The sequence below is a fragment of the Sapajus apella genome, unplaced genomic scaffold (assembly GCF_009761245.1).
Source record: "Sapajus apella isolate SASKATOON/1434 unplaced genomic scaffold, GSC_monkey_1.0 scaffold133, whole genome shotgun sequence".
NCBI lineage: Eukaryota > Metazoa > Chordata > Mammalia > Primates > Cebidae > Sapajus > Sapajus apella.
In genome coordinates, this window is record NW_022437073.1 from 2,171,405 (window position 1) to 2,191,333 (window position 19,929).

The 19,929-nt window shown below is 34.1% G+C and overlaps 1 protein-coding gene across 2 annotated transcripts in view; it reads right to left on the bottom strand.

Annotated features, from left to right (window-relative positions):
* Nucleotides 1-12,592: 12,592 nt before the first annotated feature.
* The window catches only part of OLFM3 (olfactomedin 3), a 205,249-nt gene continuing 197,912 nt past the window's right edge, over nucleotides 12,593-19,929 (bottom strand). For both annotated transcript variants that reach the window (XM_032262908.1, XM_032262907.1), the window contains exon 6: nucleotides 12,593-19,128. In XM_032262908.1, the coding sequence (XP_032118799.1) occupies nucleotides 18,451-19,128 (678 nt within the window). In that variant the 3' untranslated portion in view covers nucleotides 12,593-18,450. The remainder of the gene's footprint in view (nucleotides 19,129-19,929) is intronic.

The following is a 19,929-nucleotide window of genomic DNA, read 5'->3' on the forward strand; positions in this document are numbered from 1 at the left end:
TAGAGAGTGACAGAATATTGGCTTTCCTTATGTTTAGGTTGCCCCATCTCTAGCTATTCTTTCCTCTTGCACTCTGGTATCCTTTTGACAGTTAGAAAAATGAAAAATCCTCATATATCTGACAAATTCTGAAACTAACTCTTCCACAAATCATTGATAATCAGTTTTCCAAATTCCTGGAGTTCCAGACCATCAACAAGTACTATCTGTCTATATAGTGTCATGATTTATACTCATATACTAGTTTATAAATCCAAATCCTTTACAAATGACTAATCACGACCCCTAATTTAAATAATGACTAAACTGAATATATGGCGTTCCAAAGAACAAAATACTATTTAAAAAGTAGTGGTCACTTGAATACTTTATTGCCCACTCTGTATTTCTGTATGTAGTTCTGTGAATAAGATGGGATACTTTAGATGTTTAGAGAAATAAATTTATTATTTGTAATTTTGAAAGAACTGTTTACATGTTTAAGCACGCTGAGTCACACCATGTCCTAGGCATTATATTAACTGCTGGAAAAACATTTAAATGAATAATTGATCTTAGTTTTTAAGAAGTTTACAAGGAAGACAAGTTAAAAATAGCTAATATGTAATGCAATTTGAAATCTGCTGCAATGAGGGTATGTACAAAATTGTATGAGAACAGAAAAAAGAGAGTAGAAAATGCACTATAAAGAGAAAACAATTTTTAGAAAGAAACATCTCATGAATGACCAAAATTATTAAAAGTTATTTAGGCTATTCAAAACAATAAATATTATTAGCTTTGGTGGAGTTAAACAGCAGAAGTTAAAACCATTGTGAAAGACAGTGTGGCAATTCCTCAAGGATCTAGAAGCAGAAATACCATTTGACCCAGTAATCCCATTACTGGATATATACCCAAAGGATTATAAATCATTCTACAATAAAGACACATGCACATGTATGCTTATTGCAGCACTATTTACAATAGCAAAGACATGGAAGCAACCCACATGCCCATCAATGATAGACCGGATAAAGAAAATATGGTACATATACAATGTGGAATACTATGCAGCTATAAAAAGCAATGAGATCATGGCCTTTGCAGGGGTATGGATAAAGCAGGAAGCCATCATCTTCAACAAACTAACACAGGAACAGAAAACCAAATACCGCGTGTTCTCACTCATAAGTGGGAGTTGAATATTGAGAATACATGGACACAGAGAGGGGAGCAACACACATCAGGGCCTGTTGGAGGGTGAGGGTAAGTGGAAGGAACTTACAGGACAGGTCAATAGGTGCAGCAAACTGTCATGGCACACACATACCTATGTAACAAACCTGCATGTTCTGCACATGTATCCCATGGGTTTTTTTTTTTTTTTTTTTTTTTTGGAAGAAATACAGAAAAAAAAAAATTGCCAATAATTTTGAAAGGCTTACCTTGCATATTATTCTGGCCTAAATCAGGGTTCTCATACATTGAGTACCACATGTCTTTTCATCCATCAATTTATCCTTCTAAATGGTTCTTAATGGTTTACTATATTTGAAGGCCATAACCATTTGCTGATGAGTCACTAGTTTAATTTGTCACTACATCTCCAATACATATATTTAAGTGCTTATTGTCATTTAATCCTAGATATTCTTCTGGAAGCAATTATAAAAGTTGAAGCTGGAAGGAAAATAAGTAAAATGATGTTCTTGAGATTATATAGTGTCATTAAATGTCAGAGCTATGACTAAATTTCAGATCTTTTGATTTATAATATGTTTTATAATATAAATAAGATTTCTGCCACATGACATGATTTCCTTTTGAAAGTTGAAATGGAGCTGTATTTTGAACATACTCAAAGAGGAGTAGGCTTCAAATGAAGTTTCCCAGGCCTGGAGTGGCAGTCATGTTGATGAATGGCGGTGAGTGGCAGAGCAGATTGAAAAGTGGAACCTGAATTAGCATTTAGCAGAGAACCATGGAATTTGACTTCTTTTAAAGCAATAAAGACTTTAAAATATTTTTAAATGCATGCTGCTTTTAGAGTATCAAATTATGTCTTTCCTGATCAGTCTCATCCTTGTATATGAGAGTTACTAGACATAGCAATGGGCCGTGTTCACCAGCTTTATTGGCTAAGACAGAAATTAGTTATTATAGACCAAATTGTGTCTTCCCAAAATGTGTGTGTTGAAGTCTTACTCCCTATTGTGACTGTGTTTGGACATACGGATTTTAGAGAGGTAATTAAGGTTAAATAGAGTGAGATTCTAACCCAATGGGATTGGCATCCTCTTAAGAAATAGACAAAAAAAAAAAAATCCCTCTCTCTCCACAAATGTCGGGGGAAGGTCCTGTGAGAACATAGCATGAAGGCAGCCATCTGCAAGACAGGAAGAGAGGCCTCTCTGCAAAGCAACCTTGCTGGCACCTTGACCTTAGACTTCTAGCCTCCTCAACTGTGAGAAAATAATCTACAACCGTATGCTGTTGCAGCCCAAACTAATACATTACTTGACATTAAGAAGTAGTATATCTTTATTTTATTCATTTGATCTCATTGGTCTCAACATCTCTAAAATATTATGTGATTAGCTGAGACTAGATGGACTTTTCTAAAAATATTATGCTTTGAAAGGGATGCTAGTCTCCTTGATTGAAAGGTAAGAAAGCAATGGTAAGAAACTGAATTATGACAAAAATAAGACAGTTCTATGTAGTAATTTAATATAATGATAAACTTTTGCCCTTGAAAATGTCGGCATATTCATCCCCTGGATAATGAATACTTCCTGATATATTTTAACTTTGTTTGCTCAATACATTTCTTAAATTCATGTACAACATGTACTGTGACTAATGCAAACAGAGCAGCCATGAGATCCATTTCATTAAGAAAAGATTAGGTAGAGATTTTGAAAATTTCCCATGAAACTTTGAAGCACAATTCACTCCTTAATTAAAAGCAAACAACTTTGCTTTTTGGAATTAGGCTACCTAATTATACAAAAAAGAGAGAATATGTTGATAGAAGATGTTTGACTAAAAAGGGAAGAAAATATTACCAGAATTTGCTGCAAATGAATACCATTCCAGAAAGTGGGATACAAGAATGAAAATCTAAAACATTTTTGTACATTCTATGTTTCAGTTTCCCCCAACTAATGAAGAATTAAAATCCCCCCTGCTCAATCACAAGCAGAAGTTAAGCCAATGATACTGAGAGAGTGTCAATCTATACTCTAGACAACAATCTTTCTGAGATTGAAGCATTTATTCTGACCTCCCTACTAATTCACAGTGTAACCACAGGCAAGTTAGTTAATCTTTCTGTGACTTCATTTATGTCTTTGTCAAATGGAAATAATAGGTGTCTACTTGATGGGAGTATTTGAAGGTTTAATTAAATTAGTTCTTTGAGCTTCTTAAATAAAAGTGGCTATAGAAATGCAAAGTGCAATTATTAAAGTCATTTTTTTCCCTGTATGGAACAGGATGATTGAAACACATTTATTTTAATTGGAAAACTGACTAATTGCCTAATAGAAACCCTTCCTTGTGGCATATGATACAATAGGTCAAATCTCTTTATAATTAATTGTATCATAATCTACCTCTTTATTTTGTAACAACAAAAATATAACTGTGGCAAAAGATTTTATGTTGAGAATAATGGAATATATAAAAATTATAGCACCTTAAGGTAATAGCAGTGGAATTTGACTTATAGGGCTATTGTGAAATATGGTTTCTTCTATGCCATCATCTATAGGGTTGATGCAATTTCCCAGCTTTTTTTTTGTGTAATGAATTGATTGCTTTTGCTTTTTGGAAAAAAAGAAAAAAAGCAGTGTGTCTAAGGAGGATGCTAATTCTCTAAAAAGAAAAAAAGTTTCCATAAGACAAGCAATCTGTGTATATATACTCTTATCTGGGGTGTGACCATGTGATCAGGTAGTTTAGGATTAGGCCACCAGTAGTTAGCTGAAGGAACTGAGAAGTACCAATGTTGGAAGATCATCTGCAGTAGTAGTGCTGGATACAGCAATGAAGAGCTAGGATACAAACTGTTGGGGAAAAAAAAAAGAGAGCTGAAGGTCTGCAGATGATTCTGCAAAGAAATTTAATGAATGCTGAAGCCTGACAACAAGAGACTCAAAACTGAGCAATGGTGCTGTTGGAATGAGTGGACAGCAAGTGGCAATAAAGAGCAGAGAGAACTCAAACTCATCTCTAGACGCAGGGGTATGAGGGCCAGTCAGAGAGGACACAGCCCTCTTTGAAAGAGAAAGTTGTATCCCTTAGGGAGAGCTAGTTTTCCATTAGACTCAGAAGAGGTTCTCCACATTGATAGCTTACTAGAAATGTTAGTGTCTCCTCAGAAATGCCACAAGCAATAATGTTGCTGGGACCCATCCCAGATAAATTCAGTCAGAATCCATGGGGGGTGGATTCCAGATAACAGTATAGAAAGGCCAGCTAAACATGTAAAGATAGTCAGCTGATCTTTGATAAAGAAGCAAAGATGATGCAATGGTGAAAATATAGTCTTTTCAATGAATGATGCTGGAACAATTTTGCATCTTTCACAAAAATTAACTCAAAATGGATCATAGATCTAAATGTAAAACAAAAAACTGTAAAATTCCTAGGAGACAACATAGGAGAAAATCTAGATGACCTTTGGCTTGGCAATGATTTTTCAGTTGTGACATCAAAGGCACAATTTATAAAAAAAATAATAATAATTTATTAAAATTTAAAAATCACTACTTTGCGAAACTCACTGTCAAAAGAATGAAAAGACAATCCACAGGCTGGGAGAAAATATTTGCAAAAGACATATAAGATAAAGGACTATCATCCAAAATATACAAAGAATTTAAAACTCAACAATAAGACCACAAACAACCTAATTAAAAATGTGCCAAAGACCTTAACAGACACCTCACTAAAGAAGATATACAAGGCCGGGCGCGGTGGCTCAAGCCTGTAATCCCAGCACTTTGGGAGGCCGAGGCGGGTGGATCACGAGGTCAAGAGATCGAGACCATCCTGGTCAGCACGGTGAAATCCCGTCTCTACTAAAAATACAAAAAATCAGCTGGGCATGGTGGTGCATGCCTGTAATCCCAGCTACTCAGGAGGCTGAGGCAGGAGAATTGCCTGAACCCAGGAGGCGGAGGTTGCGGTGAGCCGAGATCGCGCCATTGCACTCCAGCCTGGGTAACTTGAGTGAAACTCCGTCTAAAAAAAAAAAAAAAAAAAAAAAAAAGAAGATATACAGATGGCAAACAATCATATGAAACAATGCTCCATGTCACTTGCCATTAGATCAATGCAAATTAAAGCAGCAATGAAATACTACCACACTATTAGAATGGGTAAATTCCAGAACACTAATAACATCAAATGCTGAAGTAACAGGAGCATATTTCTTTATTGCTGATTGGAACACATAATGGTATAGTCACTTTGGAATAGAGTTTGACAGTTCTTTACAAAACTAAACACTCTTACCATAGGACCTAGCATTTTCCTCCTTGGATTTACCAAAGAAATGAAAAACTTTTATACACACGAACCCCTATGCACAGGTGTTTTTATCAGCTTCATTTGTAATTGCTAAAACTTGGAAGGAACCACAATGCCTTTCAATAGATGAATGGATAAATAAACTGTGGTGCATCCAGAAAATGAAATTGTAGTCAGTGCTAAGAAGAAATGAATTAGCAAGCTATGAAAAGACATGTTGAAAACCTAAATGCATATTACTAAGTGAAAGAAGCCAATGTGAAAAGGCCACATATGATATGATTCCAATTATACATTACAACATTCTGAAGAAGGCTACACTAGGGAGATAGTAAAAAGATTGGAGGTTGCTAGGAGTTAGATGGGAGGGAGGGATGAATAGTGAACTAGCCATTTATAAGGCAGTAAAATTACTCTGTATGATGCTAATGGTGGATACATGCCATTATACATTTGTCCAATCCCATAGAATGTACAACACCATGAGTGAACCCTGTTGTTAACTATGAACCCTAGGTGATAATGATGTGTCAGCGTTGGTTTCTCAACTGTAACATGTGAAGCACTCTGATACAGGATGTTGACAATAAGGGAAATTTTGCCTGTATAGGGACAGGAGGCATGTGGGAAGTCTGTGTGCCTTCTGTGCAATTTTGCTTTGAACCTGAAACTGCTCTAAAAAAGTCTGTTTTTAAAAAGCAAGCAAAAAGCCAACAGACACTTCCATAGAAAACTGAGCTAAGCGTAAGAACTGTAGGTAGGTTTCCATTAGATCAAGATGAAGGGAACTTTGGGAGCAGAGGCTAGAAAGGTGGGGGATATTGTTTATGACCAGTTTTGAGTTTCAGAGGACACACTGGTTGGGAATCAAAAGTCTGAAAGTGGATGTATTTCATAGGAAAATAGGGTGAACTCTTATTTTAGGTTTCTTGAAAAAAAGATGTTAAACGGGATGATGTCAGGCTGTGAACCTTTGGCAGTGGGGTGGGGAAACAGGAAGTTCTTGTCAGGAACTCACAGAGTTCTCTTGCTTCCCTTTTACTCTTTACCCTGAGACACGAGGAAAAAGAAAAGGAAAATTCGATTCTCAGCAACTAAGGTCTCCCTTTGACTCTTGCCATTAGGAGTAGTGATGAAATATAAACCACAATCCAGATTACCTTTTTTATTCCTTTTTTTATTTTTTAATAGCTACCCAAAATATCAGCTTTATTGTATGTCTCTGTCTTTAAAAATAGTGTTGATTAACATACTTTATAACGAATCATGCATTATTGTTTCATGGTCATTCTCATGTTTAGAAAACTTGTATCTCATGCAGGTGGGCACTTTAGGCTTTTACAAATGAAAGATTCAGTACAGCCAGCTAATAGACGGCATTCAATAAGAACGAAATCATCTTAACACCACCTGCTTGTTAATAACAAGAAAGGTAGAAGCAGCTCTCTCTGCTGGGAACTAAAACTCAGCATGATTCTTGTGAGGATTAAATTCAGCAGTCTGGCCACTTGACTATCTGAAAGTTGCTGGTAAAATGAGACGTTACAACTCCTGTGGTTCTGAGGGCCTAAGTTATGGAAAATGAACTGTGCAATGTCAACATGAACTGAAGACTGTATGGCTTGATTTAAGCGTTTGGAAGTCAATAAAGTGAAAACACAGTTTTTAGATGTAGAAGATGATCTTTTGGAGTTAACTTTTCTTAGTATCTTTTTATAATATGACTCTTCTGTGGCATTCAGGGAAAACAGAAATGGGAACATGGGCAAATGGCCCCATACATCTAATTTAATCAGAATTCATTCCTATGTCATATGCAGCAGTGCAGACTTTATGCTGTCTTTATTCCACTGTATTCTGTTTCCTTAGACCATTACATCAGTCTTGTAAAGCATTTTTTTATTTTTCTGGCTGAAGCAGTAGGTGTGGGCAAAGTTCTGTCTGCAGGATGTTCTAGGGAGCCTTGAAACGCAAGATACTTGTGACTGCAACAGATGCCAATGACTTTTAGGAAAACGCTGACTTTATATTGTGAATCTCTACCTCTCTTAGGGAAAAATAAGGAGTTTCCAATTGCCTGCAAGGTATAGGGACCGAAGGGCTAAGTGGCCCTAGCTATAAAAGTGGAACACTAAAATTCTGATGAGGAAAAAAAAAAAACAAACAAACAGAGAAGACTTATCTCAGTTATTATTAGAGAGGAAGAAAATTTCTCTCACAATGGTTCATTCTTTGATTATGGTTCCACAGATATGATTAACAGAAAAGATAAAAAAAAATGTAATCCTATGTTCTGAAATACTCATCTCTATTTCAATCTGATTTTTTTTTGTTTGTTTTTGTTTTTGTTTTTTTTTTTGATTTTTTTTTTTTAAATTTAAGCTGACCGCAGAAGGGCAATCTTCCTTACCATTAGTTTAGTGGTGGTATCTGTATGAGTAGCGGTGCAGTGGTAGTAACAATAGTTGTACGTAGTCTTAAGCATCGTTCTACTGTTACCACATGACAGGTAAAAAATAACAGGCATTTGGCTGGTGTTCTTGCAGACTTCAGGCTTGAGATTTCTTTTAACTTGCTACCTAATAATTATGTTTAAGCAAACCTGTATTTAATCCTATTATGTATATGAACACAAAAAATTCAAAGCAATTTAAAAATGAACAAAAATAAATAACTAAACAGTATCAGATGTTGAGATATACACACTGGAATTCTGACTTTGAGATAATGTTTTTTTAAACAATTGATTGCTTTATTCTTTCGTTTGTTGATTCATTTATTTAACATTCATTGGGAAATCTTTATATTCTAAGCACTATGCAACTAAAAACATGAGTAACACAGCAGTAGTCTCTGTCATAATGGAATTGCTGTTTGGAAGTGCATGAAACTTAGAGAAAATAAGCAGGTTCAAAAATTACGAAGTTGAGTCTTGTAGCATTTAACAAAGTGACTGGTAGAGAAAATAAGACTACGGATCACAGAGTGAGAAACAGAGATATTCTCCTCAGTCGTCAGTGGCTCTCATGAAATTCCTTCTGCTCTTATGAAATTCAGGACGAACCTAATGAAGCACTGCGGACTGCATAGTTCATAAAAGAAGCCCATACGTCTGGCTTTAGTTTCTGTGTGTACAGTATCCAACATCTAGTTTATTTAGTAGAATACACTTAATATTTTGTGAACACACCATTGATAGTTACAGAATGAAGGAATGAACTGTTTCACCTCAGAATCAACTTGTATATAACTTAAACTTCTTGTTTTCATTCTTACTAAAAGCTTGATTTATCTTCTTAGATTGTCTTTATCTTTCCTTTATTATTCATTTACAATCTAAACTGATTTTGGAGATCTCCCTGGTTTTGGTGAAACTCAAACATTGAGGTGTTAAGAAGCTTTCACTGCACCTAAGAAGCTTCAAAATCAGCCTAAACAAAGCCCCAGAGAGGATGAAGCCCGAAGGAGAAATTTCAGTGTAGTCCAGACATATCTATATAATGATAAATATTCCAATTTCCTTTGGAGATTCATTAGAGGAGGCTCTGCTTCAATTTCTTAGAACCACTAGAAATTGAATCTTTCCTCCAGAGTAATGCACCCAATGTGAGTTGCTGTGGTGAAATGTTGGTTCAAAAACAAGGTTTATTTGAGCAGATTTTATAGTGCCATTCGTCAACTTCTGACAAAAATTGGTCTGACAAACAGCTCACATATATTTGGGAAAGTAATTAATTGTGCTATAATGTCAAGGGCAAGGTTTTATGTCTGTTTGTATAATAAATACATGAACTTGCTCTTTCCTGAAAATCATTTCACCAATATCGCTGTATACTCCTATAGAAACCAAAAAACACATATTTTCTTGCAAATTTGCGTGACTCTTGTTTTACCTTTCTTTTTGATGTTGATGCTACATGCAGAATTATTTGGCCTAAGTAGGCTTTGCATTGGCCCAAGAAGAATGAAGATTTCAACAAGAGAGGAAAGAACACATTCAGAATGTGGACACTAGATAAGCTTAGAGGAAAGAAGTCTATATTATGCATTGGTGGGCAAGGATGGGGACTGAATGACTGGATGAGTATGTTGGAGAGTAATGAAAACGAAGTTCCAAATGTCCGGCGGATTCTGCCAATACAGCTTGAAATTGATGTAAAGGGAAACAGCAAGCTATGGTTCGTTAATGAGCAGAAGTGTGTTATAAATGTTTTATAGAGATGAACCTGATGGGTGAATGCAGGTTACATTTTGTGTGAGGAGAGTAGAAAAAGAGATACGTGCCAGCAGTATGGTGTAGGACATTTTCCAGATAGAAAATGGCCAGATCTTGTATCACTTGTAACGCTGATGTGAGTCAGTAAGACTGGGGAGAAAGTCTTTTAGAAGAAATAACAGATTTGCGTATGTTAGCAAGAGTTTGGACATAGGGAATGAATGTGATGGAAGAGTAAAATATGTTTAGAAAAATGGCAATATTATTGGTCAAATATAATGGTTTAGTTGGTCAAGCTAACAACATATAGAACCTGCTTAACCAGCGATCATTCTGTTAATATAAATGTTGCTCTTGACTCCAGGAGATTCATTGTCTAGGGTGAGAGGTAGACTAGTAAATAGATATTTATTTGTAGTACAATTGCTGTGATAGAGGTAAGTACAAGGTAATATGACAGCACACAAAAAGGAGCAAATCACACAGCTAGGAGAATACTTAGGAAAGCTTCCTAAAAGAACAAAAATCTAGGCTAATCTCTGGAACGGAGGCAAGAGGTAACAAATTAAGAAAGATGTGACAAACAGTGTTATAGGTAGAAGTGCTAGCAGGGAAAAATGATGAGGAGTAAAACCTAAATTCTCATTTGTTGAGGATGATGAAGAGTTGTGTATACTGTTTTAAGGAGATTAGACTGTATATCCCCTAGGAAGATAGTGTGGGAGAGAGTTGTTCATTTATGGGACTATTACCTTTAAATTCACTGAACATTTGCATACAGGTATCATTGTGATAGATAGAAATGCTAAATTTGCAGACATGAGATATAATTGGAAGTCATTCATTAATAGTTGAAGCAAGTGAGAGGAGGAGTTCTTAAAAGTACTGTAATGAGGAAAGAACCATAGATTTTGAACTGAAGTATGAAAGAGAATATTCCGAATTAGGTAGCAAATTTAGTCAAATAAAGGCAATGCGAAATGTTTGTCTTAGTTTTAACATAACATAGGTAACTCTTCAGAAACTACTTAAAAACTTTTGGAAACTGAATTAGTAAACTTTCATTTTATCTTTCCTTTCCTTTATGTATTTTCCCTTCCAATCTGAGCTATAGAAGCATGAGTCCCAGTTCATGCACAGTCTTTATCGATTTTTTAGAATCACAGATTAGTCAAAGGTTAGAGCAGAAAGAAACCTTGGAGACCATCTGGTTAAGTGGTTTTTATATTATGTTTTCAAACAACAAAATGTTTTCTGACCAAAAAAAAAAACCCAACATAGAAACATTTTTAAAAGTAGATAAAAGTAAGGCTGTCTTTATTGGAGGTGATGAAAGACTGCCATTTACATCACTTCAGTTAGGTTCATCTAGCCCTTTATGGTAGACTCTGAGGAAAACCTCAAGCTCTAAAGGGCAGCTTTAGAAAACTATGCTTAATATTTTCATTTACAGAAAAAAAAATTGCTCAAAGACGTATCATTATACTTAATTTTAGAATAAATATTCTGCCTTCTGGAAGACTTGCCTACACTATATAAAGAATTGTTCTTCACTAATGTTACTTAAAAGTTATTACCAGGTGCATTTTTTCAGAAACTGTACTGATTAATGAACATCAGGTTTCTTGTTGGTGTATCCCTTGAAAACATGGGCTAAGGAAGAATGCGGTCATTCCTTCCACCTTCTCTGGACTGGTAGCACATGTCCCTTTGATAAAACCCTGTCTTTTCTGCCAAAGACAAATCTTATTTCTAAAAAACAGTTTTTACTTACAGGAGAAAAGGGGGAAAATCAGGAATCCAATGTTGAGGGGATGAAAGTTAAAATGATTTTTTAGTTTTTAAAACAGGTAGTAATGACAAAAATAATAAAAATAACCATAGTAGCCCTTTTAAGCTTATTTTCCCTGGAATAAAATGTACTGCATCAGGAAGGGGCCTACTCACCTCAGAGAGCAAATTAAGCCTCATTTTACCTTCTTGACACTTCTTATATTTAGAATTTTACCTTAATAAGATATAGAAATTTATCTCCAATAAAATGAATTTGGAAAAGTTAATTTATCTTGATGTTTCCAGAATGGAACAAATATTTTAGTGTTTTTATATATGGTAAAGAGGTTACTTGACCACTTAGTCTTATACTTCTTTGGTTATTAACACTTATTTTGGTATTAGTCTGTCAGACACTTTGCAAGGGACAGGGATGTAAGGAGAAGATTCCATTGACCCCACTCTTGAGGAGTCCACACTAACGTGAAGGAAACAAATCACTGCTATGTGGTATGATAATTTGATAATACAAAATCAGTACAAAGGGAAACAAAATAATGATGCTTTTCTATGAAATAAGATGATACTTTAAGTAAATTCTGAAAAATGAATAAAAATTTAATGAGAGTTTGTGGTCAACCTTGAAAGTGAACTATGAGGGAGGGTATATACCTCAGTCATTCATCTGATTTGGAAAATAATGGCTTACTTGGTAAGGGATTATTTCATAAAGCTGTGGTTGATAGCAGTACTCCTTGGCCAAAACAAAAAGTAAAACTGGTTATACAGAAAAATGAAAAAAGGTCAGTAAACAAAAGAATCATTTCCAAACAGGGCACCAAATTCTGAGTATAGAGATGGAGATCGGGAAATTGATTGAATGAGAGCTGAAATCACTGAGTGAACAGAAAAAGTAGGAAAATACTTACTGAGAACAAAATACTTGGAACAGGCATTGATTTACATAGTTAGATTTTATCTTTTCATAAAACTCTGTTAATGTAAGAAACTGTTCAACTTCTTTTTCTATGCATACTTCATATTCCAAGAATAGTTTCTAATGAAGTTTAATAATACTAGAGAGAGAATGAAAATACTTATTTTTATTATTTTTGTTCACATTGAAATAGAAGCTAACAGGTAAGCTTCTCAAGTCCTTTGTGAGAAAAAGTCCAAGTAAACATCACCGATGGAAACAGCCTCAATTCTGTAATCAGCATGACTGTATAGGCGTGTGACTAGTTTTTTTTTTTTTTTTTTAAGTAAGAACATTTTTTTAAATTCTGAAGCTGTAGATTACGTGCACATCAACTACTATAGTTTCTAAACCATAGCAAGTGTTAAAAAGCTTTCTCTTTGCTGTTTATATGTTGCTGCAGTAGCTAATTTCAGAAGAGGAGTGTGCAGTTAAATTTGATGAAGCACACTGCATCTGCTCAATTCCATTGAGTCTAATGGTCCTGCCAAAAGGCTGCATTAGCATTATAAGACAATGTTCTCCAGGCTCAAATAGATGTAGGACAGGCCTCATAATAGAGATTCTTGCGTCACCAAATCTAGCAAGAACGTGCCTGAAAGGCTGTAGCACAGAAAAATAACTGGATTCAGTCATATATATATAATCTCCTCCGAGGTTATACAGGGAGCAAGTTTATCTTGAATTCTTATGAAAACAAAACACCAAAAATTACTGATACTAGGATGTTGATTTCTTTCTGAATCAAACTGAAGTTCTTGAGGATTGCAAGAAAGGTGACAGCCATTCAGTGCTTGTTATGAGGATATTTAATAAATTTGGGATTAAATTAGATTAAATTGACATAGTAGTGGTATTCCGGGATGCAGATTTCTTTGGAAATCTGATGAAAACTGGAAATCCTCTACCAGAAAGAATGTACAACCAAATATATACATTAAATTTAGCATATATTTTCAGGGGGTTCAACTGTTTCCTAAAGGGTATTTTTGGACTTCAAGTTAAAAAAAATTTCTGTAACTGAGAAATATTAGGAATATTTGGTCCATGGATTTCTAAGAACAGAAATAAAGAGCACAAATTATTTTACATGGATCAGGTGATGACGTTTCATTCTTTGAATGAATTTACCATGGCAGGCTTCTTCTAAAGGAGATCTCCCTTGACATAACCTCTATACATTGTCTTTTATCCCACTGTGCTCCTAGCAACACCCAGTCATTCTTTATCATATAGATTTTTTTATTTTTTCACAGCAATTAATAAAACTAAAACTTATTTTTTATTGATTTTTTTTGTTGCAGCCTATTCCCATTAGAATGTAAGCACATGAACAACTTATTTGTCTGTTGACAGCTATATCCCTACCATTTAGAATGCTGTCTGGGAATACATAATGCAGTAGTATCTGGTTGTAAAGTTGGCTAACTACCCACTGGCAATATATATGAATTCATGTTAAGTCAAGAATGATAATGACGAACAGCTGGCTGGAAATGCATTACTGCAGCATGATAAGCTTCCAGAACATACTTAAATGGTCAATGTTTCTTTTTTTTCATCTCATTTCTTGCTCCATTTAATTTTTTTTGTCACAAAATATTAATTTTCTTAAAACGCCCATTTATATGCAATGTTTCCAAGTCCGAATTGTGGTAGAGAATACATCTTATGGCACTAGTTTTGTCATTTATAAAAAACAGCTGCAAGCTCTTTCAGGCATAATATAACCTTGATAGGGATGAAACATGAAACTGAACTGTGTATATATGTGTGGTTTGATAGCAAACTTTTCAGGGCACTGAAATATTCTTGAGAACTTTTCCATGTTCACCATATCACTTCATATCTTTAACTAGGAATACATATGTTTAAATTATATTTTAATATTGTCACAGATATAAAATATAAAAGTTATTGTATCCTCTTAGCAAGGTTCCACAACTTTGTTCCTGTCTTATATGTCACTTTTAAGTCATGTTTAATAATAATTTATAGCTGTAAAACCTATTTGGCACTTGATAAACTGAGCTTCAAAGGAAGTAATTTTTATGCCAACCAGTTTGACATTTGGGAGACAAGGCAGACTCCAAACAGGATTAAAATTCCACTAAACCTGATGGAATAGATCAACCAAAAGAGAAAAACTGCATAACATAATTTTAAGATGTAAGTCAGATAAATCAGCTTGGTAAAATCAGATGAGGGAAGCATTTTTTCTTGATTGGCTAAATAGTAGAGCAAATAGCTTTCTATTCTTTATTCAAGAGATTTTCAAGATTCACATTCATCATTTCTTAGAAAGATAAGGAAAGAAATGTTCATGATGTTGTTTTTCTTCCGTAAGTTAATGCTGTCATTATTTTACTTTCTAGTATAAATCCAACAATTCAAAATAACAGATTTTGTTAAGTCCCAGACTTTCTCTGAAGCCCCTAATGATGGCAAAATTTTAGCTAATAGTTTTATGCTAAGTTTAGTTAACTTTTAGAACGAGAAATGATTCTATAATCCTGATTTCAGCATGCGTACTCCTTGCTGAACTGAATGATATTTATGACTCCTGGCCTTTTTATAAATAACTGTTTAACGCTATAAGCATTAATTAATGAAGGGTTTGTTTCGTCCCATAGCATCCACATATAATTCATGCTTCCTGCCTAGAACACTAGGTAGACTATTTCGTAGTAGCTCAGAACATTCTACTTATCATCTGATGATGGAGAAAGTAACGTACACTTTGTCTCTGTATGTCCATTTTTTTTTTTAGCCCATAAACAACAGAAATGTATTTTGCAGTTCTAGAGGCTGAGAAGTACCAGCTCAAGGTGCCAATAATTTCTGTGTCTGCAAGGGCCCTTTTTCAGCTTCATAGATGATTCCTTCTTGCTGTGTCTTCAAATGAGTATCCATCCTTTGATCATATCATGGGAACTTTATCACACAGAGCACAATAAAAAATATAACTACTCCATCAAGTCAACAAGATGACATTTTTTATTCTGTTTTCCAAAGTATCGTATTTCTATAAAGCTAGGCTTTTATATGCTCTGTAATGGCTGAAGTGATCAGATAAGTTTTTAAATTTTTTTCTGTAAATTATTCTTTAAGGAGAATAACATTGTAGGACTATTACATGTAAAACTTACCTTAATAGGGAAATAATTGGTTTTAGATGGAAAGGAACATAAGCATAATTTTATATATAGTTACATTTTAAAAATAATTTTGCTGGTTGAAAAATTCATACATCTAAATTTGGTAATGATTTTAAGATACAAAAACTTGTTTCTTACTAAGAATAAGAAACAATAAGAAATTAGCATTATTTTCTGAAGATAAGATTTCGTCAGAGAGAGTACTATGACTACAAAGGTGAAATGACTCCATGTGTATGGAGACAGGAATCAGAGATTCTGAGTTTGTGATGAAACTTAACTAATCATAATTCTATTTATATAACACATCTGCCGTTATTTTTTCTTTTATCTCTACATATTGGAAACATAGTGAAATACTACCATTTTCTGAAGTTGTAGATATAAGTTCAGGTGCAAGTAATAAGCATTGTGATTCAAGCGCCACAAATAACACACAAACACAATCAGACCATGAACATGTTATTATTTGAGTGATATGAAAGCTTGTTACTGATCTGGTTAATTCAGAAAATATCAGTTACATAGTTCAGTTAGGATTAAGCCTTCTTAGCTTGGATTTCTCCAATGCTTTGATTATGTGCGTGATTTAAAAATACTTATTATTTCCCTCAGAAGATTTATTTGTTGGAGATTAAAAAAACACTGAATAGAGTAAGTTCTTATTTATTTCAGGCACAAAACTCATAATAATTTATTATGAAAAATGCTTTTAATCTGTAAATGTTCAATGATTATCACATTTTTAAACTCATGTTACCCCACTTCTAGTGACAATAATAAAATTTGTGCTTGCTCTAGAAGCACATACACTACAAAGTGGAAATGGTGATAAAATCTCACTTAGAAAACAATAAAGTGCTTTGCAAGCTTCATACCTCATGAATAAGCTGCGATCACCCAAATTTTGAATGTATATGGTGCCATATAACATCATTTAAAAAAAAAAAACAAATAATGAAGATCCAGATATCTATTGGAGGCTGTCTACTCAAAAATTCATTCATTTTGAAAATTAAAGTGACTTTTTTTCCTCATACAAACTCAATATATGGAACATAGACTGATTATTTTTGTTGTGTGTGTACAATGACAAGTGAATCTCCTAAATTTTCCAACTCCCAATAGCAAACTAGAGCTTATGTAAACTTGTAAAAAAAAGAATAAAATATTGCAAAAGGACCCAGAATAGTCATTAAATCATGCTAAGTTTTTGTAGGCAAAAAAAGAAACCTTTGTTAAACCTTGACAGTTTCAAGATTGGGTTATTTAATTCTACAATTTCGACAGTGAGATATTTGAGGATGATGCTTTACTTCTAACATTTCAAATAAATTACATTAAAATATTAGAATTTCTTTACATGATGCTTGATCTAAATTATTACATCCTTATCTTTCAAAGAAAATAGTGGTAGTATGTATGTGTGAAACTAATCATTTAAAATAATTTGTTATATTATTTATTATAGAATATACTTTTTAAATTGTTAGTTTCCATATATGTTTATAGAATTATTAACATAAGTATTAGTAAATGTCCTTTCTTTGGGTTACATTATTTTTCCTCATACAGTGAATCAAGGTAGCAAAGGGTTGCTTTTCCATTTTGTTTTCTGAATTGATTATTTAAACTTTTGAAATCACAAAGACAACTCCCAGATCTCCCCATCATTTTCTTTTGCACAAATCTTGCCAATAACTCCTGAGGGCTCATAATGTAAATCTAGAGGACATTACAGAAATTTTCTTTTCTTAGAGTTTTCAAATGTGCTTATGTACTTTTCAGGGTTCTAATATAAGGAATTTCATTATTGCAAGTTGTATGTAAAATATAAATTAAATACTTGTACATTTAACTATGAAGAGCAAAATTTGTTTAGTGCATGTAATATATGAGTAGAGTCAACTCAAATCCAATATTTAGAATCCAGCTGCATCTTGTTCGAGAAACTGTATGTGTTGCATTCAGTGGAGTAAACAGAGTAACTCAGGTGTACGAAATTAGGTTTTGCCTTCAATGTCAGTGGCCCAATAAACATGGAGTAAAATAAAGACACTATGTAAGGTATCTGGTTTGGTTTTCATTTTAGGTCATAATGCTTACGTAAAGGGGTAAGCCAAGAAAATTCTTCTTGACCACACTTGAAAATGGACTCATTTACTGAGATTAAATTTCAGTGTATTTTATAAAAAATATTACTTTCACAGAAGTGAAGAGATACAATAGCACAATGGTGGTTACAATGGTAGAAATACATACTGCCATTAAATTGTTAGCAAGAGATTTAAAAATGACTGTACAGCACCGCATCAGAGAATTGTGTTAACAGCAAAATGATTAATGTTATTTTTCAATATAAATGAAATCCTTACTTTTTTAAAAGAAATATATGGGGTAAAAGTGCTTTTTGTTCTTCTAATTCCTACCAAAATATTTCCTGATGTGGAGCAAAAGACAGAAAAAAATGACAGTTGAAAAAAAGACATTCATGCATTTAAGCCGCCATTAGTCTCTGACTCTAATATAAGGCAGATCATTAATCTCTTGCAAAACTATGACTTTAGCCACTTAAACTCTTTTTTTAGTGCTTTATATGACAAGGACATGATAAGCCTTGCAGATTTAGAAGTTAAGATGTGTTTCCAACATGGTAAGTTAGACAAGCTCAGCTATTTTTTGAAACACCAACTTTACAATAAAAAATGCTTTGCTTTGGAGAAATGATGAAAAATAATAATAAAGACAGAAGGGGTCCTATAGAGTTTATCACAAATTACACTGTTTAGATCAATGAAAACATTTGCCTATGTGTCATCCTCTGTCTTGATGATATGGAAAAGGGTGACATTGAACAGGACCTGGTGGCCGTTGTTCCAGGCATAAAGAGCTCGATCTCTTGCATTGTAGTCAAGCATGGATATGTGAAAGTATTGGTTATGGAAGGGAATGTCTGTGTACTCATATGTGGAGGTTTTGGTGGAATAGGAATAATACACCTTGGCTCCAGTTAAGTGGGAGTTGGTGACATACAGTGTCCCACAGATCATGAAAGATTCCCCTGCACTTCTCTTGGGGTAGCCAGTGCTCCAGCTCTTCATCACCTCCAAGGTATCTTGGTTAAGTTGGCTGATGACAATATTACCTGCATTCTGGTTAGTTGCATACACAGCCCACAGCCCGATTTCATCAGCCATTAGGTCGATGTCAGAGAATCCACCCCAGGTGTAGGGGTAAACATTATGAAAACCAGCATACTCCAGGCTTCGTTGGGCAAGCACTCTCCCCATATCAAAGCTGTATTTGATGATGATATTACTCTGATACTTGTTAAAATAGAGTGAGCCATTGTAGACAACATGGTTAGTTCCTGCCCACTTGAAAGGAAGGTTGTATGTCCTTGATTCAGCCCCACTGACAAAGTCTGCAATTGATTTGTATTCACGAACAATTTTATTGTTAGTATAACTGTCCATGTACCAGACCTGAGAAGAAGGAAAAAAATAAATGGAGTGACCAAATTCTGTACTTTTCTGATAATTCCAAAAGAAAGACAGTGAGAGTAAGCACATATTAATATTATAATTCTCAGGCTCTGGAAGCCACATTTTCTTATTGCTGACCTGCTGCAATGTGAGTATTTCAGGTTTTGTAAAAATATTGCTATGGTCTATTGATGTGGAAAAGAAATAACTGAATTCACTGTCTTGATATTAGTTTGCCTTTTGCTTTTTCTTGCTCTGTTTTTTAAATTCCTGACCATTTGGTGCATATCACTGAGTGAATCAAACATATGTCAATGCAAATTACAACGCCTGATAAATCCATGCAATCAGTGAAAACTACGGCAAATATAACCTTGGCAAATTACATTTATTCTATCTTTGGCTCTGAAAAAAGGGTATAGTCTAATTTTGCATATTCAATTGAAATAAGTACCATAGAATCTTCTAGAAACACTTGTTTATTGGGCTAGCTTGTAAGTACAACTATATTTTAATGAAACCATTTTACTAACTTAATAACTAACCTCATTTGGATGGAACCCTTGAGAATCTTAATTTATACTGAGTTCTGCAATAGGATATAAATAGAACTATCGCAAGTTTTTAGTATATTGATTTACATAGTACAGGCATTGCCAACTTATGAAAATACCCCCAAAAGTTTCAGTGCTATATCTTTTAATATTACCTCTAGACTCCAGGGATATTTAAGCTTATTTAGCAAATTTGTTTTGCCCTTGAGTTTTTCACTTATTTAGTGCTATTGTTTTTTCACACTAA